Genomic DNA, 25,937 nt, shown 5'->3' on the forward strand with positions numbered 1-25,937 from the left:
CCTTCCTGTCTCTCTCTGGAGAGCACACACACCCTATGGCAAAAAAATAAAAAAAAAAAAAAGAATTGAATCTTATCGTACCTTAAAATATAAATAAAATAAACTTCTCTCAACTGCATTGGCTGTGTCTCTCATTTGTATATTTTTTATTATTAAAAATACATGATAATTTAATCAAATAATATATATAAATACTTTTCATGACATTCATTTATTTATTTTTATTTCTATTCTACTTTTAATCAGCAAATATTTGAGCGGAACATGCAATTATCTTCTTTCAAGAGTAAAGAAAAAGAAAAGTGGTTATTTTTCACTGTAGTTAATCAAAATATGCCACAATTTCAGTGTATTAAGAGTTTCTGTCTCAGGGACCAGCAGATGGCATAATGGCTATGTCGCTGAACTCCCACGTGGTCGACCATGATTCGAGTCCCAGACCTGGTGACCTGGACTCACGCCAGGCATGTGTGCATGCGTGCCCAAGATCCCGAGGGGAGAATGAAGGAGAGGGGATTGCAGCGTGGCCGTTCCCCTGGGAGGTGATTTCTTGCTTTCTTTCTCTCTGTCTCTGTGTCTCTCTGTCTCTCTCTGTCTTTACAGCAAGCACACGTGCCCTAGAGAAAAAAAAAAAAGAGTTTCTGTCTCAGGACTTCCTTATCTTCGACCAACTTTTCTTACCAGATCAAAAGACAAAGTAGTTTATGGGTTTGATTTTATTTATTTGCTTTTGGTTTTTAAAATGCTGAACTCATTATCCAAGATGTAGAAATTTTAATGGTATACTAAATTAATTAACAGAAAACAGATTTGATTTTCCTTTAAAAATTTCATCAGGTCCACAATTATGAGTATGATTATCTCATTCTCTTGTTGTTATTGGCAAGTTTAAGAGATAAAGTTCAGGACAAGTGAGCAATATCTTCCCCACCCAGAATATATTCTTAAAATAGAAATACACATTTTATTTCTCTTATGGCAACAAATCCCATTCATTGATAACTACACAAGGCCATAAAGAGTAGTCACATGGTGTCTTGTTTAAATAGACTTTGCTTTAAGTTAAATCAATACTGTCTTTCATTGCATAACTTCATGTGGGTGACATATGCAATTCACCAAAATTTTGATTGCTTCAACATTTTTAATTGTGTGTATATTAGAAAGATATATGTATGTATTTGTTAGGCTTCATAAATCTCTCTATGCAAAAGTTATTGTTGGAATATCTATACTCACATATAATAGAAGAAATGCCTTAGTAATAATCTGAGTCAGAGGGTAGAGGTTGATCTGTTAGGGCCTCTCTCTACAAATATCAAGTACTTGTGCCTAATGACTAATTAGTCCCTCATGAATTTCACATTTTTCCTAATAGTCTTCAAAATGATAAAGTGTCATTTTTGTTTACAACATGAATTTAATTTGCCTGGATGAATGTCCTGTTCATGTGATTAGCGTTTACGACTCCAGGCATCTTTACTCATTTATATCTTCTTAAAGATTAACTATTCTTTAAAAGCTACTTGATGTGTAGAATAGTGTTGCTAATGGGACATACAGCTCATTTCCACTGACTAGTACAGTGCAGATTTAGGCTGTTGCACAGCGTTATAAATCTTTCAAAATTTGAGAAATTTTGCTCTTTGCTTGATGCAGTTCTTAAATTAGCAAACCTTTGAAAACCAAAAATGGGGTCAAAAAGAAGTGTGTCTTCAAGGCATCAGTCTCTCAGCTCTTATGAAATCCTGTTTGCTGCTCTTTTTGCCATCTTGGTAGTGTTCTGTGCTGGATTAATTGCAGTGTCCTGGCTGGCAATCGAAAGGTCAGAAAGTGGTAAGTGACGCGGAGTTGCTCCCGAGCGTGTTCTTGGATGAACACACATGCTTTCCTCTCAATTATCCTATTACTGTATGTGACTTCATGACAACGTAGTTACGTTGTACTCAGGTGCTTCTCTGTAGTTTACTTAACAGTGTTTTGAAAACTTTGTGTGTGATTTGAAACTAAATACTAAATTCAAAATTCAAAAATGTGAATTTTTATGAAATTAAAGAAGTGTTCTCAGTTGTAACATATAGCAAAATAGTTGAAGTAGCATAGTCCATGGGTTTAAAATTTAAAATTCAAATAGAATTTATTCACAAACATATAATTTTGTTGATTACATAAGTAGAGAAATACACAAAGTTAGCAAAAATGTATGTTTTATATCTACCAAATGATATCTTTATTCTCTTACTAGGCTAACAATTTTAATTGCAAAAATATAAAAAACTTGGATATAAATATAAAGATCTCAAACTGACGAGTAACTTGTTATAAACTAAACAAAATAAGAAACAGTAACTCTAACTTAGAGGTGACTTAGTCTGTATCAATAGTTCCTCAGAGACCTTCAAATATCTTCCTACAGTAAACTTATGAATTATTATTGATATTTTAATTTTATACGTGAGAGAGCTGAAACAAAGATGTCTGTTACTTAAGTTTGTATCATTAGTAGATACCAGAAGTGAAATTCCAAACAAGAGAATACAAGTCTACAAAGTGTTATTTATAGTCTATTATTTATAAGGCAAATTTAAAAAGATCATTGGAAGCATAGAAATAACCTAAGTGTTAATAGGCTTTATTTTAGAAAATTTTTACAATCTTTAAATTAATTGCACATTGGCCTTATTAATTACTTCTGAAAACTCACAGAGTAGGACCTTCTACATGTAGGTGATTTAAGTTTTAACTAGAAAATTATCAACTTCAAGTTAGCTATATTTTACTAGTAAATACATAAGTTTTTTGTTTTTCTTTTAGTTTGCCACAGGGAAAATGCACATACTGGACAGAGAGAGCAAAAGCATCTCTTACTCTCCCATCCTCTTTTCAGGATTTTGGGCACCCAAGCACATGTGCCCAACATTTTTTCAAGTTATCAGGTCTGAGACTCAAACCACACAGTTGACCATGTGGGATTCAGCTGCCTTAACCACCAAGCCACCAGCTGACCCATAAATAAATAAGCTTAAATTAGGTTGCAATAAGCATATTTTATATTTTTGTAGAATAACTACTCCATAATATTTGGTTTACTACAATATTATAGTCACATACATGAAATGCATTTTCATGTGAAATAGCATCTGTGATTATTTTATGTTAATGTAAACAGACAAGCCAGCAAACAAAAACCAGAGAGATTTGTCTAAAGTTTTGAAAAAGTTGCTGCTTTAGTTTTATTTAAATGCTGTGAATAACTTCAAGGATGTGTAATCATTTAGAAGTCCATTAGAATCATCAGTCCTCATTAGAGATACAAACGTTAGTTATTTTGAAAGCAAAATAGAAAATCAATATTTGTAAATATAATTTAGTGATAAACAACTAGATATAAAATGGTGTGAGAGGTAAATATATACTGGAACTTTAGAGGAAATGACTTAAAACTTGTAATATACATTTTTTTTTGTAATATACATTTTTTTACTTCTTTTATTTAAAATAATTTTAGACTTACAAGAAAGTTGCAAAAATTATAGAGTTCTTCCATATCCCAGCCTCCTCTGGTTATTATCTTGTATATTTTTGGTACAATTGTTACAACCAAGAAATTAGTACTTACATGATGCTATTACCTGAACTACAGATGTTATCCAAATTTCACCAGTTTTTTCTCTAATGTCCTTTACATATTCATATTCCAATGCAGATTCCTATGTAGAATTTAATTATTGTGTTTCTTTTAATTTATGATAGTTCTTTACTTTTTCTTTCTCTCCTACATTGAACCTGCAAATCTCAGTGTAATTTTAAATATTTTTAAAAAGCAAAATAGCATAATAATGTTACATCAACTATGATATAACAACTATTAAGATTATGTCAGTTTATTGTTTGAATCTTTAAAAATATCATAGTACAGGAAGCCCTATTCCATGAAATGGTTAGATCCATTTTCAAAAGCTCATAGAGACACAGTAGCAGAGACTGGCCCTTCTAAGGTTTTTGCTGATTGTCATTGTCTAAAAAATAATTTCTTTTTTTTTTTAAGATGTTTTGCCTTACAGTGCATGCATGCATTCACCAGACAGAGACAGAGATAATGAGAGGAAAGCTAAAAATTCACTCTTCTAGGGGATGACCAAGCCACAGTCCCTACTCCTCCGAGAATTTTGGGCACGCACAGACACATGCCTGGCGCAATTTTGAAACTACCATGTCCAGGACTCAATGCAAGATCAGCCATGTGCACATCCAGCAAAATAACTGCTGTACCATCTGCTGACTCACACTTGAAAAATAATTTCTGATATTCTGCTAGACCGGAATGTTTGATGTCAATGTATGATAGTTACTGAGTCTTAAAATCAGTCACATAGGGACCAGCAGTTCGCATAATGGCTATGTCACTGGACTCCCATGTAGTCAACTGTGGTTTGAGACCCAGACCTGGTGGCTTAAACTCACGCCGGGCATGTGTGCGTGCATACCCACGATCCCGAGAGGAGAATGGAGAAGGGATTGAGGCGTGACCACCCCCCTGGAGGGTGATTTCTCACTGCCTCTCTTTCTGGCGAGCACATGCACCCTATAGGAAAATAAATAAATAAATAAAAATAAACTCTCTCCCCCCAAAAAAATCAGTCACATAAATATCCAAATTCCAGATCTGTCATTTAAGACTTTTAGTACCTTGAGAAATGCTCATAGTCCTTTTAAGTCCCAATTTCCCCATCTTATAAAAGAAGTAGCATCTCACAATAGGTCACTATGGATCATCATTATTATTTTTTATTAATAATTTTATCATTGTGTGAGTTTCAGTTATTGATTTGCTTTAAATATAACTATATACAAAAGAAAATATTCTGATAAAGGGATTGATTATCCAGGACTTTATGGCACATTTTATTACCCATTTTTATATTTCATTTGTTAGCCATTCACTTATGTAATTTTCCTATTGCTATAAAATATATTCCATAATGTTCTTAATACTTTTTAAAATAAGGACAGCCAGCATTTAATAGCAAAAGGTCATATATGCAATTTTATAATAATTAGAATGAAAGAACTAGCTTCAAACCTTTGATTCAAAGTAACACAAACACTGAAATCCTCACAGCAATCCACATGTGGGAAACCAGCAGTATGTCTGGATGCTCAGTGTTCAAGAAGTAACAGAAAGCAACTACAGAACTTTTAATGGTTCCCTTCTCACCATGTTTCCTTGACTCGGGATAATTGGTGAAAACTGACCAGTTCCTAAATCTTCCAAGGAATCTTAATAATAATAGTAATAATATTAATAAAAAATTTGGAAATTTAGAGTATGAGTCAGACTTCAAAAAAAGAAAAAAAATTAATAGAATGGAAAAAATTATTTTTGAATCTTTCAGTACAATCAGACAACTTCTTAAAAAATTAGCTGATTTTGAAACATGAAGACTGCAAAGAAAAAGCAAGAACTGCAGGGTCAACACATCAAGAAAGAACTTTATTTCTGTGCTTTATTCAAAAATGTACTGATTCTCTCCTATTTATATTTACATTTCCACTGTTTTATTTCTTAATTGTTTACATAGACCCAGTATCTGGAAAAAGTCATGAAGTCAGAGGAACATTTAAAATAACATCTGGAGCTACATATAATCCTAATTTGGAAGACAAACTCTCGGTGGATTTCAAAGTTCTTGCTTTCGACCTTCAGCAAATGGTAGGATCCTATCTCCCTTCAGCTGATTTTAAATTCCATAAGAAAGTTTCACTAAGTCCTTGCCAAAGGATGCATAAATCCCAATTTCTCACTGTGAAAAGATTAGTAAGTAAATATAATGTACCCAAGTTACTTAACTGTATGAGCAGCATCACCATGGAAAAAATTGTTCCAGTTCTAACTAGAACAAAAGCTTACTTACTTCGTATAAATTTTTTGTTTTTGTTTTTGTAATTGCCAAAGTGTGCATTCATTGTACTGTCCAGAGAGACAAGAGACAGAGAGGTGGAGAGGGAAAGGGAGAAAGCACCCCCAATGGGACATGGTCATGCCTCAATCTCTTCTCCTCTATTTCTACAATCCATTAGGATTTGAGGCATTTATATACACATATATCCCCTGTTTTTCAAGCCACCAGGGCCAGTAATCAAACTGCAGTAGATCATGGAGGATCTGGCTCCTTTAAGTGCTAGACCACAGAGTTGACCTGTATAACTTTTTGAACAAAAGTTAAAATATTAAATTTAATATACTTTTCAACCTTTTTTTTTCTTGTTTAGTTAGATGAAATATTTCAATCAAGTAACCTGAAGAATGAATACAGAAACTCAAGAGTTTTAAGATTTCAGTAAGTACAGATCAAATATTTTCTGCTAGTAGATAACACAAAAATCACAAATTAATGATTTTTTTTGCTAATGTTTGTAAAATACTGTCACTCTATGTAGGAAAAGGAGAAGTACTTAAAATGCTCAAAATTTTGTGAATATTTAGAAAAGTGACATAGCATACATTTTCATTTTAGAGGTAAATAATGATAGTAATAATTTCTGATAATTGGTTTTATATTTTATGGTTCTTTCTTCTAAGAGTACATCTTGTAGAGACATGTGGAGGGGTCTGCAGTTGAATGTACACAGATGCAGATATAAGTGTGTTATTTGCTATTTGTTTATTATCAATTAATATGGTGTAACCTAGCTTTATTTCTGTTACAAATCACAAGAGAGGGGACTTGTTGACTGTTGCACTAAGAGGGCAATAGACTAACACTGGAGCAAAGTAAGTGCTCAACAAATTAATCTTAGAATAACAGTGTAATTTCTCTATCCCTCTATGGATACTTGAATTTAGAATAAACACACACACACACACACACACACACATTAGTATCATTATTAAAATATTTGACATAAAATCTACCCTATAACAACTAATTCTGGTTTTTTTTTTACAAAGGAAATTGATCCTTACAAAATTGTTGCTATTGTGTTTATGGAAGAGTTGGGGTCTTCTTATTCTACTATTTTGCTCACAGTACTATGTATCTAGAGTATTCTAAACTAGGAAATACCAGAAGTCCTTTGGAATAGAGACACAAATCAACAGGAACATTAAGAAAGAAAATTGCAAAGCTGCTTAGACTCCATAAAATTATAATAGAAAAAATAAGAGTATCACATTAAACATTTTTTAAAAATAGAAGAATAAAAGTCTAAAAACTTGGTTTATCTAAATAGAGAAAAGAGAGAAAAGCAAATGAAGACTTCAAAATAATTCAGAATAAGAAAACTTGTGAAGAAAAGACAACATCCTAGAAACCTAGGGAAAATGCAGATCTGTTACATAAGCTGGCCAAATGGAGACTCAGTGAATGAGTTTCTATTTCTGGCCAAGCATTTTGTGATTTAGGAAAAATACACTATCTAATCCACTTGCCACAAAACAACTGTGAGGGAGATGTAATTATTCCATTTTATAAGTAGGACGCCAAGGCTTTGTGATATGAAGAAACTTGCCGTAAATCACACTAGTAAGTGTTGGAGGATGCATTTGAATGGAATTTTGTTTTAATTTCTATTTCAGAGTATGTCTCCTTCCTTATCAGGTTGTTACTATAGCAGAGGCCAAAAAGTACTGCAGCTTGTTATAGAGATAGTGGATTTGCTTTTTACCCTAAGTAGATGAGTGGATTCGAGAGGCAATGGAAAGGAAACTTCCATAACATAGAAATAAAAAGGATGGCAATGAACCTGGGTCATTAGAGAGACTACACAACGACAGCCAAGATGATCATCGAGGAGCCTGACATATTCCTATTAAAAACCTAAGTAAACTAGACCTAGGGCAACTAGGAAGAGAGTTACAGCTATCTTCACATATTCTTAATCATAAAGGTAAATACGTTTTTATTGTGCCAGTGCCCTGCAATTAAAGGTAGTTATCATGGTCAAGGGAATATGGACAATGAGAATGTCACAAGCCCAGTATCAAATGAAAGCACACTGTGCTCAGAGCAGAAATCAACCACCTCTTGATGGGTTTTCAGACACTGCTATTTATAATAATTGAACATTCATTAGTTTTACTTTTATTCATGTTTTACTATCTGCCAGTGCCTAAAAATGATACATTTTCCTTGTTTTTATGAGCTTGCAGTCTAGTAGAAATTATCACAATTTTCTTGTCTACACTGTGAATAACCAATTAGATGAATAATTAAGCACTGTAAAACCACTGAATCCCCAGCTTCAATGATGTTGGAGTAGTGCAATGCTCTACAATGCTTGAAGCCATATGGGAGATGAGAGTTCAGTTCTCAGGTTGGCCTGTACATGCCAGGCATGCATGCATGTGTCCATGATCCTGGCTGGCTGGAAAGGCTTGGGGGAAGATTAGGGTGGAAGACCCTGCTCAGGCTGCTTCTCTCTCTTTCTCTGTCTTTCTCATAACAAAAACTAAATAAACTAAAAAAAAAAAAAAACCTGAAAAACCTCATATATATTTTTCTCTTGAAAAATTATGATTTTTTTAAAAAGTTAAGCATTTTCAGTTCAATTTTGAAAGGAAAGTGGCAAATATATGTGAGCTGATGCAATTGCTGGTATGCTAAATAGTTTAGTATCACTACAAACTGAAGTGTCAGTATTAACCAGAATATCACCAAGTACTTCTTCACTTATTCTTCTATGTATTATTACTACTGTTTATTTTTTTAATTTCTTATCTACTCCTCACTAGATGTTGATGGGTTTTTAAATAATCAACCCATGATATATTATCAATCTGTGGTTCAGGGAGACCAGGTCATTTTTCCAGGGTCATGCTTCTAATACTAATGTCTGCCTGTCTAAAACTATCATACTTTTTTTTTTTTTATAAAATGTTATACTATTTTTTGTTTATAAGCTTACTCAAGACCTAGAAATGAGCAATGAAAGTTGGGTCAAAAGAGTCACATATACAAGCATTGTCGAATTAGTGTCTCCTGGTGACTACTGTCTCCCTGTGGATGAATGATTGTGTACATTTCCTGAACCGCCTAAGGCCTTTTTGCATGTAACTTTCTTTCTTTCACCTTTACTTTTCCTTGTTCTCTGCTCTCATTTTTAACCTTGTATAGAGTAAATACTCCATGGAAAAATTCTTGGGAGTTTTTACCCTTATCCTAGGCAAACAAAGCAAAACAAAACAAAACAAAACCACTATTTTTTCAATTCCCCCCCCATTTTAAATGGCTAAATGTGTGTGATTTTTCTCCATATCATCAGTGATTGTTGGAGTTAGCATACAGAAGAATGATCAATCACAGTGGAATAAGTTAAATGGATTGAGAGGTAGCCTTTGTTAAAAACCCATTACTGGAGACAGGCAGGTGGCAAGGTAGTTAGGCACTGGACTTCCACATGGCTGACCTTGTTTGGAATCTTAAACCTGGAAACTTGAGGATCACACCAGGTGCATGTGTGTGTGTGTGACCAAAATCCCAAGAAGAAAATGGAGGAGAAGGGACTGAAGCGTGGCCATTCTCCCAGGGTGATTTCACATTTCCCCCTCACTGTCTCTCTCTGGAGAGCATCCACACCCTATTGCAAAAACACCAACAAAATAAATAAATAAAAGTAGCTAGCGGGTGACATGGCCCTGGACACCCAAATGGATGACCACAGTTTGAGCCCTGGACCCAGTGGCTTGAAAATCATGCCAAGCACATGCACATGCCTTCCTAAAATCCCAGGAAACTGAAGAAGAGACTCCACCATGGCCATATCTCTGGGGGGTCATTTCTCACTTTACCTCTCTCTGTCTCTCTTTGGCAAGCACATGATCCCTACATTAAAAATCTAAAAAACAAAAAACAAACAAACAAAAAAAAACACCACTAGATTTGAGTTATAATGGTCTCTTAAGAAATCTTGAAGGAACTTTTCTAACATAAAGATTATAATACTACTTGAATTGAGGTACATTGAATATTTTTTCATAATAATATCGTTATAGTTTTTGCAAAAGCTAGAGACAGGGAAGGTGAAGATGAGGTACAAAGCCTGCAGTGACTCTGAACAGTCTATATACTCATAGACATAACCAAAACATGAAAAAATCTGTGCAGGTACGTGTATCTGTGTATGAGAATGCCATAGATAAAGATTTAAAGTCTGTGTTTTTTTTAATTAAAAATATTATCATCTCGTCTTTCTTTTACCACCAGCAAGTAACACATTATTGTCACATTTGTTTCATATGAAGTTTTTAAAATTCACCTCTTCAAATATGATGTGATGGAAACTAAGTTATCATGTAGTTCCATAATCTCTAGAAAACAACATTTCTTATATCTCCTGAAACTGATCTTCAGCCTAATCAGGGAAAATAGCTCTAAAATTCTGTGAAGGTTACAGCATGCTTTGAAAGAAAACATAGAATATCAAGTTAAAACTATTTTTAAGGATTATTTTATTTAACTTTATTTATTATTATTATCATTATTATTTTTCAGTTTGATCAGAGAGAGACAGAGAGAGAGAGGGAGTGAGAAAGTCAGTCACCAGGTCCGAGACTTGAACCATGGTCGGCCATGTGGGAGTCCAGTACCTTTAACCACCACGCCACTTGCCCGCCCCAAGTTAAAACTATTTTGCAGTATAATATAAGTAGACCAAAAAAAAAAAAAAAAAAAATCAAATCTTGTTCAGTTTGCACAAGTAGGAAGCAAAACTGTCACAAAAAGGAGAGTAAAGGCAGGTAGTTCAGGGGCCAAGTGGTGGTGCAGCGGTAGTGCAACTGTACCCACGTGGGAAAGGTCCTGAAATCCCATCCTAGGACATCCCTAAGCAGGCCAAAATGGTGCATGTGCTTGTTATCTAGGCTGATTGAGGAGGTGAATCATCTTATGAAGACTTTTTTTGGAAGTACCTGTATGTTGGTCTCTCTCATGTAAGAAATAAGTAAACTTAAAAAAAAAAAGATTATTCAAAAATATAAGCAAAATAGTTCTAGAAAATCAAAGCAATTGCTTCTGTCTTCTCAACATAGTGTTAAATAAATGTTCATTCACTCATCCATTCATTCTCTCATTTATTTATTCAACACACATATATAGTGCTTACTCAGAACTAGCTGATTGCTAGGTTCTTAGAATATAGATATTAAGAGAGAACCTTATTAAGGAGCTCATTTAACCACCATCACTAAGACATTTTCTCTTATGTTGATATATTTAGAACTTTCTTTTCTTTCTCTGTCTCTCTCACTTTTTACCTCTCTTTATTTTTTTCTTGATAGGCTATAACTTTTTTTAATTGCCCATACACAAAGAATGATGAATAGACAACATAATAGTCATTACTAATAAGTTAGGCTAAGAGGAACCTGTGAAGGTGAAGATCCAAAATCCCTGCCATGAGAAATGTAAAATATTGTTTGGGAGATACTACAGAGTCAAGATAGCTAGCTAGTTACTAGGCGGTAAGTACAGGTCAAGAGGTTTACAATATAGAGTTTTCATGAGAGTGCAAAAAAGAGGAAGATTTGGGGACCAGCAGTTGGCGTAATGGCTATGTCGCTGAACTCCCATGTAGTCGACAGTAGTTGAGTCCCAGACCCAGTGGCTTAAACTCACGCTAGGTGTGTGTGCATGCGTGTGTGCACAAGATCCTGAGTGGAGAATGGAGAAGGGATTCCACCATGGCCATCCCCCCTGGGGGATGATTTCTCTCTTTCTGTTTCTCTGTCTCTCTCTCTGTCACTTTGGCAAGTGTACACACCCTATAACAAAATTCTCTCTCTAAAAAAAAAAGAATGACAAAACTAGAAGCAGTGTACAAGTATTTGAAGGGCTGAGATATACATAAAGAGATACATTATTTCTCTAAAAAATGAATAACTACAACTATGATAGTTAAGAGACAAAATAAAAAATTAAGACTTGAATGAGAATAGTGAAACATTTTTTTTAGTAATTGACATTATAAAGCAGTAAATAAAATGGTTATTTGATAGGCAGTTTACAGAAGTTTCATAGAATATTGAAAATGAATTTCTATTTTCTTGTCAGATGAATTATATGAAAGAATACATTTTAAGTAGTACAAATCTTTCTTTTGTTGGATAAGAATAAATTTCCTTTGAAGACTGTTAGGATTCTGGAACAATGCTACATCACTTTAAATCTTCCTCTCTCTTTTTTTTCTTTTATCTTTTTTTTTTTTTTTTGAGAGGTTTTTTGCTATAGCCCATGTGCGCTCTCCAGAAAAACAGATAGAGACAGAGATTGAAAGCGAGAAATCATCCCCCAGGTGGGATGGACACTCCACAATCCCTTCTCTTCGGGTATGCATGCACAAGCACCTGGAAATCCCTTCTCCTCCACTCAGGGTTTCGAGCACGCACACACATGCACTTGGTATGAGTTTCAAGTGACATAAGCATTACACTATTTGCTGGTCCCCTAGTTTTGTCATTCTAAATGCAAGTGTTCCTTTGTGTTTGTATCAGAAACTCACCTAGCCTTTTGATTTCTTCTCCATCATTCCCCACAAACTTCTGCACTACTCTAACCTTAGAAGCATACTGCTTTCTCTCTTCTGTATACTTTCTCATTGCCTGGACTCTCATTTCTTTCCTTACTATGTATCAAATTTATTTTTACATTCCAACCTTACAATCCATAAAAAAACAGTCACCTCCCCAAGGACACTTAACTACTTAACTGGCACTCTAGGCTAGATTAGGTACTTCTCCCTCTTGTTCACTTAGCACTTTATACTTATGTATAAAGTATAGTTCTCACAGTGTAATGGAATTATTTCTTTGTCTGTCTTCTTGCTAGACTATAAGCTCCCTCAGGGCAAAGCACATGCCTTTGATATCTGTGTTTGCAGAAACTAACCAATGCTCTCCTCACCATATGTGCTCTATAAAATCCTAGCAAATGAATGAAAAATTTATTTAACATCTATTATTGATATATTGAATATTATTTTAGATGTAAGAATATTTTCCTTTAATCCCAATGCTATAGATAGAGAAATAAGTATGATCTTACCGTGGCTTTAACATTCTGTGAGAATAAAGTTTTAATTTAAAAATTAATTAAGAAAATGATTCTCAGAAAGCACAAGTGTATTAACGTAGGAAAGTACCCCTTGACTTGGCAGGTGAGTCATAGGAGGTTTGGTGCAATCTGGAACATAGTCTGAGATGTATGGGTTAGGACCACTTAAAGAAGACAAGGGAAGCCATTTCTGGTAAAAAGAAGAATTCATGTAGCATGTGGGGGATATATCCTGGCCAGTATAGAGGTTCACTAAGAACACATTGAGACATCAGGAAAGTACTGAGTGAAAGCCTAGGAGTCTGCTACCTAACTGTGTTAAGTGACAGCTGAAGAGGATTGAAGGGTTATCAGAGAAACAAAATGTGCCTGACTTGATAGAAAGGCTACTCTCAGTTCAAAATCAGGAACAACTGAACCAAAGGCCCTGGGAACAGAGATACGTGGTGCGTGGTCCTTGTGAGAGTTCTGCAGTTAGTAAAAGAATTCTTACTTCTTAGTGATCAAATAGCGGTAAATAGTGATCAAATCCAAACAACGAGATTGTTAAAACAAAACAAAACAAAACAGTGACAGAGTGTCTAATGAAGCTACGTAATGCACAGAAGGAATATCCAAATTTTATCATTTCCTGTTAGAACAAATGATATAAATTGAAAGTGCAAGGAATGAAAACAGAATTAATCTTTTTATATAAAACAGAGTTTGAATTTTTCTTCTCCTCCCTCCCGTCTTCCTTTTTTCTTTACTTCCTTCCTTGTTCTTCCTCACTCTCATCCTTCCTTATAGTTTATCTATTTATATTTACATTTTTAAATTCCATTGCATTTTCCTGACACTTTTATCTCAATAGGTGGCCCTACACATGTTTATTATCTTCATTTCTACCTACATTACAGAGGTTTTAACCCTTGCTTCAGAGCTTATTATTTCTGATAGCCTCTGTCATTGACTTAATAGCAAGAGTAGAAAGAGGTAAACCCTCAGGAAAGGTCAAATTTTTTGACCTTTTAAAAATGCTATTTTAAGACATGGAATCAACCCAAATGTTTATAAACAGATGAATGAATTGGAAAAGTGTGGCACACATGCTCTATGGAATACTATTCATCCATAAAGGACAACATGACCCTGGCACTTGATAAGAAGTGGCTGAATATGGAAGATTTATTGCTGAGTGAAGCAAGCCAGACTATGAAAGAAAGATATTGTATATAACTACTTAATATATACCAACTATCTACACTCTCTGATAGACTTCTAAATATTGGAGGGCATAAAAGCAGCGAAAATAGTTACAAATGCTGAAGACAGTGTGGAATGGGTTAGGGGGAGTAGGGAAGAATATAGAGAATGATAGCATGAGAACAAATAGAGACTCATGACATATGTGGGACATAGAAATGGTTTATTACCTACTGATGATAACATGTATTGTATTCTCAACTGGACTGGTCTGAGAAGTATTTCATGTTGGGTAAATTCTCTTTATAAGCCAAATGATGTATAGTGATTGAATGTTTAAAAATAATAATAATGAGACTAATAAAAGAATAATAATATAAAAAGTTTATCATTTATTCAATATTTATTTTGTGAGCATAAATTATGTATATGGATTTTTTATTGTTTATTAATTTACTCCACTTTAAGCTATTTGTTTACTTTGAGTGAGTGCAACAAATTTCTCTTTTCCAATTTTGTAAAGAATTAAGGCTGGAAATCTATATTAAAGCATAAATTCAGATTTGTTTCTGAACAGTTGACCCTTTCTTAAAAAGAAGTAGGCTAGGCACATACTTCTTAATCAGGCTTTGACCATTAAACCCATATAAAACACAGTATCTACTGTAGAGTTTATAATAATTTGGCTAATAGGGCTCTCTGTGTTCATGTCTATAAAATGTTGTTTAAATTTATTTTTACTAGGCTGGAAAAGTTTACTGAACATAAGCATTTTATACTCACACGCACACACTATATACACATATATATATCAGAAAAGTTGTAGTTGTCGGAAAAGTACTGACATGTTTTCTATATTTTTCTATGCAATAATGTATCATAAACACACACATATGCATGGCTATTTAAATCACAGCATTTTATTTTATATTTAATAAGTCAATGTTTAATTTCTCCAGATGGTTAAATCACTATATTTGAAACTGTAAATTATCTGAAATGAGGAATTACTTTTTCACATAGGAAGCCAGCATCATGCCCAAACCTTGAAAAATATTTGATAATGATTCTTAAGTAAGGGACTTCATCAGTATAAAGATGTCCCCTAGTGGTAGCAAAACTACTTTTAATCAAAACTGAAGTTTTGAAAAGTGCAATGCAAAGACATTTCATGATATTGTCTATAAGATAAATTAAAAGGCAGTACTTTTGGGAGACTGAGAAGAGGACGGGAAAGGAAATTCAAAAGTGACAAAGAGATGTTTATGATAACTTCAAATAACCAAATATAAACAGACAGTCCACTCAGGAAAAAACTGACTGATTCATAATTAGCTTTATAAATAATTTTAATTTTAAAACCCAAATGATTAAGTTAGGAACAGAAATAGCTGAGTTCTCACATGTCTAACAATATATATACCTTCTATAAGAAATAAAGACCTAATGGTGGCACAGAGGTAAAAAGGGGACACTCTGCTAGGCTGACCCACATGGGAAGGTTCCAAGTTCTCATCTGATGAGCTCCCTGAATATGCCCTGAACGTGAATCCCCATTATCCAGGGCTAGCTGCAGTTGGGGGTGGATCAGAGCATAAAGATTCTGTTAGAAGTTCTGTCTTTATATCTCTCTCTTTCTGTCTCTCTTGTTCATGGGAGAAATAAATAAACTTTTCAAAAAGAAAATTATATCTTAAAAGCCTTTAAAAATATCTATTATTTTGCTATTGATTTTACTTAAATTCATACTACATATGTGTGTATACAAATTATAGCACTTAGAATGCTAAATTTAAGAATTAACCCATTCCTTTTTTTTTGATAAATGTTTAATTTCTACTCATGCCACATGCTAACTTGTTGATTATGTGTGTGAAAGAAAAACTACTCTTCAGGATAAGCAAATGGCTTACTCTCCTTTGGGAACACTTTCTATTATTCTGATCTGTGGGAAGTGCTTTGACTGAGAGAGCGTTTAGCTGTTGATTCTTTTAATAACGTGCTATGTTCCCTTTGTGGTGATATGATATTCATTTTGCCCTTTGAGAACAGATGTGCCCCAAAGTTAGGAAAGAAAAAATTCTTGTTAATTCAGCAACTCTAAAGGTTATCAATATCCTTAAGGAAAAGATGAGACAAGAAACAATTTGATCTATTATACACAAGCTTCCTGTACAATGTAAGTATTTATTCACTTACTGAAAAAAAAAGTACCTAGGTCTTCTACTGGAACAAGTACTTTGAAGTGAGAATGCCCATTGTTACATCACCCACCCATCCCCCCTTTTTTTTTCCTACAGGAAGAATTTTCATTTAACTTAGTAAGAAAATTCAACCTCACGGCAGTGATAGAGGTCATCACTAAGGTACTAAAATAATAGCTTCAGGCCCAGCCATGGAAGAAACACAACACTTCACAATGCTTAAAGCCATATGGAAGATCAGGGTTCCATTTTTGAGTACACCTACACACAGAGGGAACAAACACAGTGCCCATGGGCCTGGCTGGCTGAAAAGTTTGGTGAAGCCCAAGGATTGTGGCATGAAAACCTTTGAAGATGCTTGTCTATCTTTCTTTTTCTCACTCTTGTGAAATAAACTATGAAAAAAAAAAAAAAAAAGAAAAGAACTTCTGCTTTCTTATGAGGTGAAATATAAATACTTATTATGTTTTTTTTTTATTTCTTCTACATATATATCTTACCTCAACATTTACACTAAAGGAAATACATTTTTTAAATATATATATATATATATATAAATGTAGGATATGTTATTATTGTTTATGCAAAGTATAAATTATTAAATTCAATATATAATTCAGAACTAAAAGAACACAGCTTTTATACAAAAATCTTTTATGCCTGAGGATGAACTAATCCAGTTAGCTTCAACTCAGTGAAGGAAAATTTCAGATTTGTACTTTCTTTGTCAAAAATATCTAACCACTTCTATTCTCTAGCTCAAATAAAAAAAATGTTATTAAAGTTAAACCTGCAGAAATTACATAAAGATACACATGTGCTTAATCAACTTTAAAATTATTTAGTGTGCAAACAAGAATAAGGTGAAGATATAGAATCAAGGATAAAAAAATAATGGATATTGTTCACTCTCACTTTATCCTTAGTCCAGGGATCAGGGAAACAGAAAACCCAGATTCCAGTGCTGGATTCCAATAGTTTATAGTGTGTGTTCTTGGAAAAACATGTAATTTTCGATTGCTTTTTCTTCCATCTATGAAATAAGGAAATAATTGACATAATCTACTTTACGCAGGTGTCTACTGTACGGAGGAATAACAAATGGTGACTAGAAAATTTCAGACATTGTATAGCACTTATCACTTGAAGATGGCTGACTTTTTCCTTTTATATCACCTTTTGCTTTGCAGAAATGGCAGCATTATAGTCATATTTGACCTTTATTTTGCCCAGTGGGTGTCAGATGAAAATGTAAAAGAAGAACTGATTCAAGGCATTGAAGCAAATAAATCCAGCCAACTGGTCACTTTCCATATTGATTTGAACAGCATTGATATCACAGGTATCTGTGAACTTTATTTGATTTCTTTGAATCATTAAGCTATGAAATTAAAATTCTAACACTATACCAGAGAAGAACTGAGATCATCCTTGACTTTAGGAACATGTCTTATTGCCTGAGGTGACATATTTACATTAAACAGTGAAACACAGAGAAAGCACATTAAAAAAATAAGTCAGTGAGAAGAGTTTATAAAATACTAACCATAAAAAAAGATTCTGGAAATATTAGTGTCTGTAAACCATTTATGGGTCTGGTCACATTCTTTTCATTGGTCAAGCACAGCCTGACTTGTCAGGGATGCTCTTTCAGATAGGAACACTCCTCAGTTTCTGACTGAGTCATAGATATTATTAGATTACAAAGTCAAGTGGAAAGGTCCAGCCTCTAATTGAGAAACTGAAAGAAGAATAACAGAAAGCAGTCAGTGAGTTTGATACATTTCAGTTATTTACTGTTTAATTAAAGCTTTATTTTTAAATTATAACTTTTAGAATAATAATAAACAAAAGGGAAAAGAAATGAGACCTCAAAAATAACAAGGCATTATGTTTATTCATGATTAAGTTATTCAACCTAGAAAAAAAAGGAAAACCAGTTGGATATTATTTTGAAAGTACTTTCAAACACTGAGGTTAAAACAAGATGACTGGTAATACTTCAATCTAATCATTTATTTAACTAAAAAACTTCTAAACATTTTGTTATTGGAGACTGTATTGAATGGCCTAAATCAATCCTCAAAAAATTATTATAAGGTAAGTAAAGGAAATATTGTGTTTCCTATTTTGCTAAATCTGTGTACTACATGAGGCTCAGTCATCCTTTCCATTTATTCCACTCATATGGCAAGATACCATAGATTTATAGAGGGGAACGAGGCAATTAAACTTAAACCACAGTTCCTAAGCAGTAATTTATTATGAATATGCCTTTCAGGGATGTTAAGTTTATTCTCATTTTTATATTCCTAGAAGACAGAGTTTGAGAAAAATCAACAAACACATGCATCATATACCTGGCATTAGTACTATTATAAATTCTGCCAAAGAGAATTTTGTATGATAAAGGGTACAAAGTCCATGAGGATTATGTTCTATGGTATAACTGCCTTTGTTGCCAATTACCGTAAAGTTTTACTAACCCATTTGGAACGCTAGAAGAAAGAAAGAGGAACTGAGGTCGCATTATACAGATTTATTTCTTGGCTGCTACAGAGTGCCTGAAGGGGCTGTTTTGGGCAGTTTCTCAACTGCTCGAAGGCTTTCTAGACTACAGCGCACTCTAGTCCTTTGTTACTACTGTGTAGGCAATGACTGCAGAAAAATGAAAGCTTCACTGTCATCGGCTTTCTCTCTCTCATGTAAAATGGAATCTTGTTATAATTCTACTACATGCAAGTGTCTGGGGATTGAAGAAAGAGAATAATTGGCTGCCTTACTGAAAAATATAAAATTTGGTCCATAGTACTTAACATAGAATAATGCTCCTCAATTTAATTGCTCCAGGACTGAGATGCTAAAACTATCTGATACCAAATATATTGTGACTTCAAGTATTTTTCTTCCTCAGCATCCATGAAAGCAACATTTATATATTGGTACACATTCTCCTCTAATACAAAACATTACGGGAACCAGCAGTTAGCGTAATGGCTATGTTGCTGGATTCCCACGTTGTCGACCATGGTTCGCGTACCAGACCCGGTGGCTTAAAACTCACGCCGGGCACGTGTGCGTGCGTGCCCAAGATCCCGAGAGGAGAATGGAGGAGAAGGGATTGCGGCGTGACCATGCCCCCTGGGGGGTGATTTCTTGCTTTCTGTCTCTATGTCTCTCTCTGTCTGTCTGGCGAGCGCTTGTGCCCTATAGCGAAAATCTCTCCAAAAAAAAAAAAACATTACTAATCACATTCTATCAGGACTAGTACAGTTTCTCTCCATTATAATTTTGAGATTGAAAAACTATAGTTTTGACTAAAAATACTAGGTTTGCTCTATCAATATAAATGAGAGTATCTTTAAGGTGGTATCTATTCTCCAATCTAGTGAAATGAAATTAAATTGATCTCTAGGTGGGTGGCGTGATGGCTAAGGGCACTGGACTCCCACTTGGCTGACTGTGGTACAAGTCCTGGGTCTGGTGGCTTCCTTTCTCACTTTCCCTATTTCTCTTCTCCTTCTGTCCCTCTCTGGTCAAATTGGAATGGACAAATAAATAAATAAATAAATATTATTTAAAAAAAAAAAAGAAGTTGATCTCTAAAGGCAGACATCCCTGGAGTTAGACTCTACTTCCACTAAGTAAGAGTATAGAAATCTTTGGGACTAGCAGATGCGTAGTGGTTGTCTCTGGACTACCACAGTTTGAGTCCCAGATCTGGTGGCTTGAAATTCACACTGGAGCATGTGTATGAGTCCCCAAATTCCTGAGAGGAAAATAGAGGAAAAGGATTGTGGTGTGGTCATCCCTCGTAGAGGGGATTTCTTGCTTTCTGTCTCTCTGTCTCTCCAGAGAGTGCACATGCCCTCCAGCAAAAATTTCTCCCCCCCTCCAAAAAAGAAAAAGAGTCTTGAACTTAATTTGTCTCAAACAGCTTTGACCACCAGCAAGTACTATCATCCCTATTTAAATGATAGAAAGAATAAAAGTCTATGATTTCCAAATTATGATTTTTAATGTATTATATTTTATGGAATATTTTTTATAACTGCTTTAGAAAGAAAAAATAATGGGATTTAGTCTTCTTATCCTCCTTAATGCCTATCATAGGGATTGTACAAGTTAAGCAAAGAAGTTTCCTATTCTCAAATAACTAAAAATTGTTTGACTTTAGGTCAGTCTTAAGTAGTTACATTTGAATTTATATTGAATCCTTCATGACACAAAATAAATAGATAATTAGAACCTATTTGCAGAATTCCAAATAACAATAATTTACTATTGTATATTCATGGCATGCCAAAACCAAATATCCCGAAGATATAAAAATGTGTGCAAGTCTTTTTCCCACTCTAATGAAAAATACTTGTCAACATAGGGACCAGCAGTTAGCGTAATGGCTATGTCACTGGACTCCCATGTAACCGACCGCAATTTGTGTCCCAGACCTGGTGGCTTAAAACTCATGCCGGGCACGTGTGCGTGCGTGCCCAAGATCCCAAGAGGAGAATGGAGAAGAAGGGATTGCGGTGTGGCCATCCCCTCTGGGGGGTGATTTCTCGCTTTCTGTCTCTATGTCTTTCTCTGTCTTTCTGGCAAGCGCATGCGCCCTATAGCAAAAACCCCTCCAAAACAAACAAACAAAAAAACTTGTTAACATTAAGTCTATTTGATCACTTCTAATAAACAAAATCAATTACTGGTATCTTTGTATATATTTCTTTAACCAGAATTTATTAACTCTATTCTTAAAACTTTCCTGTTGACAAGCATAGTCTAATAGTCTTCTCAGAAAAGAGGAAATACTATGGTGAAATTAAGAAATTAAACACAAACCAAGTTACACATGAGTTGTAGAGCTCCAGCTATTTGTTTGTTTTTTCTTAAGGATTTTGCCAAAGGGTGAGTGCACTCATTAGGGAGGGGAGAGACAGAGACAGTAAGAAGGAAAGTGAGAAATCACTCCCCACCTCCAGAAGGTATAGCTATGCCACAATCCTTTTTCTTCCATTCTCTTCCTGGGATTCTGGACATCACACACATGCACCCAGCATAATCCTCAAGCCCCCCAGGTCTGTGGGAGAGCTAGTCAATTGAACCCTACTCAGCTATGTGAGAGTCCAGCACTGTAACCACCAGGCCATGTGCTGACCCCAAGAGAACCCTAGTTTTGGAAATATAAGGTCATTTTTAAAAACTGGTATCTGTAAAATTTATGTATTAGTTAATACTTCAATAAGTGATTTGTTTGAAATGGTAATCATTTATGTGCATTTTTTATGTTAGTTTCCATATGACAAACTTCTCTTCACAGTCCAAGTCAGCTAAAGAGTGTTTTTCAAAGAGTCTAAGAGAGGACATAAAAACTAAGCAAGAATACTTAATATTCCCACCTTTGAACAAAAATAATTTGATCTAATCTCTTATAATCACAGTAGTGTGTAATGACCATTAGTAAATTCAATGGCCCACTCCTTAACATCGATTTCTCCACTTCCCCTGATCTTGGTCAAGGGTTCATCTGATCACTGAAGTTCATCAATTGTACGTGGAAAATATCTACTGAGGCCATGCCCTATCTCCTCTGCCAGTGCCAGAGTTTTAGCTCTCATCAATTTTCACCTGGACTACTAAAAGTTCTTGAATGGCCTCCTCTCTCCACATGATATTCCACATGGCCCTAGAATTATCTTTATAAAACATGGACTGGACATACTACATATATGTAAAGAATTTCCATTACATTACCTGTATAAATATTTCTCACAGTTAACAAAGATCAAAAGTAGCCCCAGGGCCAGTCCTTTGGTCTGGTGATTAAGGGAGTACCATCCCACGTGGCCATCCATGCCAGTCTAATTTGGCTGCATCTGAGAAACATGCTGGGTCCATGTGAATGCATGGCTCAAATCCTGACAGGATGGAGAAATGGAGAAGAGATTATGGCATGACCAGGTCCCAGTGGAGGTGCTCTCTCCCTCTCCCTCTCCCTCTCTCTTGGTCTATCTCTCTAGCAAGTGCATATGCCCTCTGGTAAAATAAAACATAAAAATCAAGAAAAAAAGTTACCCAAAAATCTAACATGAATGCCCTACTTGCTATAGTTTCCACAAATATCCTGTCATCTACATAAAACAGATTCATCTGTTTCCCATATGTTGACGTGCTCTTGTCTCATCACCATGTGCATCTATATACCTTCTTCTGGTGCATTTCTAGGCATCTTTCAAAACCTACTTTAAATATGACCTCTTCTCTTAAGGTGTTTTTAATGTCTGTCTTAAAAGGAAAGTAATTGCCAAATCCTAGGTGCTCTCATGGCACTTTTTTATACTTCTTTTTAAAAAACAATCACTTAATGAAGCAGTCCCACTAAACTCTAAACTTCATAAAGAGAGTCTGTGCCTTACTTGTCTTTTTATCTTCATCCTTTAAACTTCATGAAAAAAAAAAAAAGGAGATAATGATCACTTGCGAAAGGAATGAATGATCATTAATGAGATCAAAGGATCCCAGGTGGCATTGCTTGCCAGTGTAGGTTTGAAGTTCAGTCTAGAGAGTTCAATAGACATGGCTGGAAATGTGAAGCATCAGGAAATGAAGCTCCCATGAGAAGCATTAGGAGATCCAAAAATATCTATCTTCTTAGCTCTGTCCCCAAATCCAGTCTTTCAAATGTGAATAGTAGAGCTAACTGGCAGTGTGGTGATTATGGCGGCTGGATTCTAAATGAGCTCTATGTAGTTCAAGTCCAGGACTGGCAGCTTGACGAACACACTGAGCACATCTGTACATGTGCCCAAAATCTGAAAGAATTGAGAAGAGATCGAGGCATGGCCATCCCTCTTGGGGCTTGATTTTTTACTTTTTCTCTCTCTCGCTGTCTCTCTGTCTCTTTCCAGTGAGCGCATGTGTCCCATAACAAACTAATAAAAAATATTTACATAAAGTGCTTAATACTTAGAATTCTATTAGATACTGTTGAAATAAGACAGTTTTAAGTATAGTGCTTCTTTCTTGTTTAATCACTTATCAAGTGCTTATGGGAAACTATGAAACGTTACACCTTTTCTGAATTAGAAATTCAATAATTAAGGGCTCTCTTGATGACTATTTCTAATATATCAACAATTATGTATTTGGGTTTATTAAAACCTTTTGATCATTTTTTACTCTCTTAAATGAAGTATTCTGTCTTTTGGGAATGACTCCGATTTTTATTCTGTTCTATTTTAGATATTATGAGTTGCCTGAATTTCTCAATGGTTTATATTCCCTCTAATGAGAGTCAGTTACAAAAGTTAAATTTAGTCATGTAAATACTCAGCAATGCTCCCTATAAATGTTTCTAAGAAAGTGTTGTTTAGTAGATTCATTTACATAAGCACTTTTTATTTTCCCAATTAATTTTATAGGGCATTAGGGGACATTTTAGAACTTTGTACTTTTTTTTTTTGAGAGTTTTTTTGCTATAGAACACATGCACTTGCCAGACAGACGGAGAGAGACAGAGAGACAGAAAGCGAGAAATCACCCCTCAGGGGGGCTGACCACACCGCAAACCTTTCTCCTGTAAATACTCAGCAATGCTCCCTATAAATGTTTCTAAGAAAGTGTTGTTTAGTAGATTCATTTACATAAGCACTTTTTATTTTCCCAATTAATTTTATAGGGCATTAGGGGACATTTTAGAACTTTGTACTTTTTTTTTTTGAGAGTTTTTTTGCTATAGAACACATGCACTTGCCAGACAGACGGAGAGAGACAGAGAGACAGAAAGCGAGAAATCACCCCTCAGGGGGGATGACCACACCGCAATCCTTTCTCCTCCATTCTCCTCTCAGGATATTGGGCATGCATGCACATGTGCCCGACCTGGTCCAGGATGCGAACCACGGTCGACTACATGGGAGTCTAGCAACATAGCCATTATGCTAACTGCTGGTCCCAGAACTTTGTACTTTTAAAACCCAGCAGATGGCAATACAGGGCTGACTTTAAAATGTAAAATAATAAACTATTAAAAAACTATTAAGTTAAAGATCTCAAAAGCTTTAAATCATCATTGTTGGTCTAGTCAGAGACAAAAATAATCACATCCCTACATTGCTCTGAAAACTAAAAAGATATGTCTTGTTTTATGGGCACATAAGACTATGTCTTATTTTTAGAATTGTCCTTAAATTTTCCAAGTTAATTTCTAAAGGGTAAAATACACTTCCTGGTGCATCTTTGTACCAAGTGGGGTAGGTGAAAAACAAGGCAGTTTGATAGTTGCAAAATGGTCAGATCCTGTCTGGCATATGGCAGAACCCTGTACAAGCGTGTTTGCATTTTACCCCCCAAAATAATCTCTGACTCAAAAAGAAAAGAGATATTAAATGAAGGAGCCATTGGGTTTTTCTACTTCTTAATGTAACAAAGCACTAAGAAGATTAAATATTTTACCTTACTTTAAAGTGGATGGTTTGAGGCTGGCAGGTGGCATCGTGGTTGGGATGGCTGACCATGGTTCAAGTCCCAAACCTGGCAACTTGCTTTCTCACTTTCCTTCTCTCTCTGTGTGTGTCTGTCTGGTCCAATTAAAGTAATAATAATAATGTGAGACCAGCAGTTGGCATAATGGCTATGTCACTGAACTCCCATGTAGTCGACCGTGGTTTGAGTCCCAGACCCAGAGGCTGAAACTCACACCAGGTGCGTGCGTGTGCATGCTCAAGATCCCAAAAGGAGAATGAAGGAGAAGGGATTGCAGCATGGCCATCCCCCTGGGGGGGGGGGGTAATTTCTCACTTTCTGTCTCTCTGGATCTCTCCATCTTTCTGGTGAGCGCACACACCCTATAGCAAAAAACTCTCCAAAATAATAATAATAATTAACAGAATTAAATAAAATAATTCTTTAAAATATTTTAAAAATTAAAAATAAAATGGATGTCTTTCTCTGATACATTTTATTCTTGACTTAAGCCACTGTATTGTCAAGTACATTAATGAGAAAATGAAGTGGCTACTTGATGCTATAGGTGATATGAAAAATATTTCAATAAGTTGCCCCAAATAGAACACAACACTCATAAGAGAAGTAAATATTGGTCACTAAAGAGCCAGATGGTAGTACTGATTTGTCAGGGTTAAAATCAATAAAGTAAGCATTCATATTTAACATCTATGATTACATAATTTTTTTAATCTAAAATTTTATATTTTTTACTAATGATTAATTTACCAAATGAAATAAATATTTCTAATGGAAATTAACATAAACACTTGTAAATAATCAACAAAATGATTAAAAAATACACAATAAATACACAATAGATATTTGAACATTGTTTATATTTTATCAGTTGGAAATTAAGTCTGTGTGGAAAACGTATCATTTTTTAAAAAATTATTTTATTTAACTTCATTTATTTATTTATTTAAATTTGACCAGAGAGGGACAGAGTTAGAGAGATAAAGATAGAGAGAGAGAGAGAGAGAGAGGGAATATG

General features: G+C 34.7%; 1 protein-coding gene across 1 annotated transcript in view; it reads left to right on the forward strand.

Annotated features, from left to right (window-relative positions):
* The first annotated feature begins 1,691 nt into the window (after nt 1-1,691).
* Nucleotides 1,692-25,937, forward strand: part of TMPRSS15 (transmembrane serine protease 15) — a 127,709-nt gene continuing 103,463 nt past the window's right edge. Inside the window, exons 1-4 of the mRNA XM_006145594.2 lie at nt 1,692-1,836; nt 5,583-5,713; nt 6,274-6,341; nt 17,629-17,780. Of these exons, the coding sequence (XP_006145656.1) occupies nt 1,692-1,836; nt 5,583-5,713; nt 6,274-6,341; nt 17,629-17,780 (496 nt within the window). The remainder of the gene's footprint in view (nt 1,837-5,582; nt 5,714-6,273; nt 6,342-17,628; nt 17,781-25,937) is intronic.

This window comes from Tupaia chinensis, unplaced genomic scaffold (assembly GCF_000334495.1).
Source record: "Tupaia chinensis unplaced genomic scaffold, TupChi_1.0 Scaffold000157_1, whole genome shotgun sequence".
NCBI lineage: Eukaryota > Metazoa > Chordata > Mammalia > Scandentia > Tupaiidae > Tupaia > Tupaia belangeri.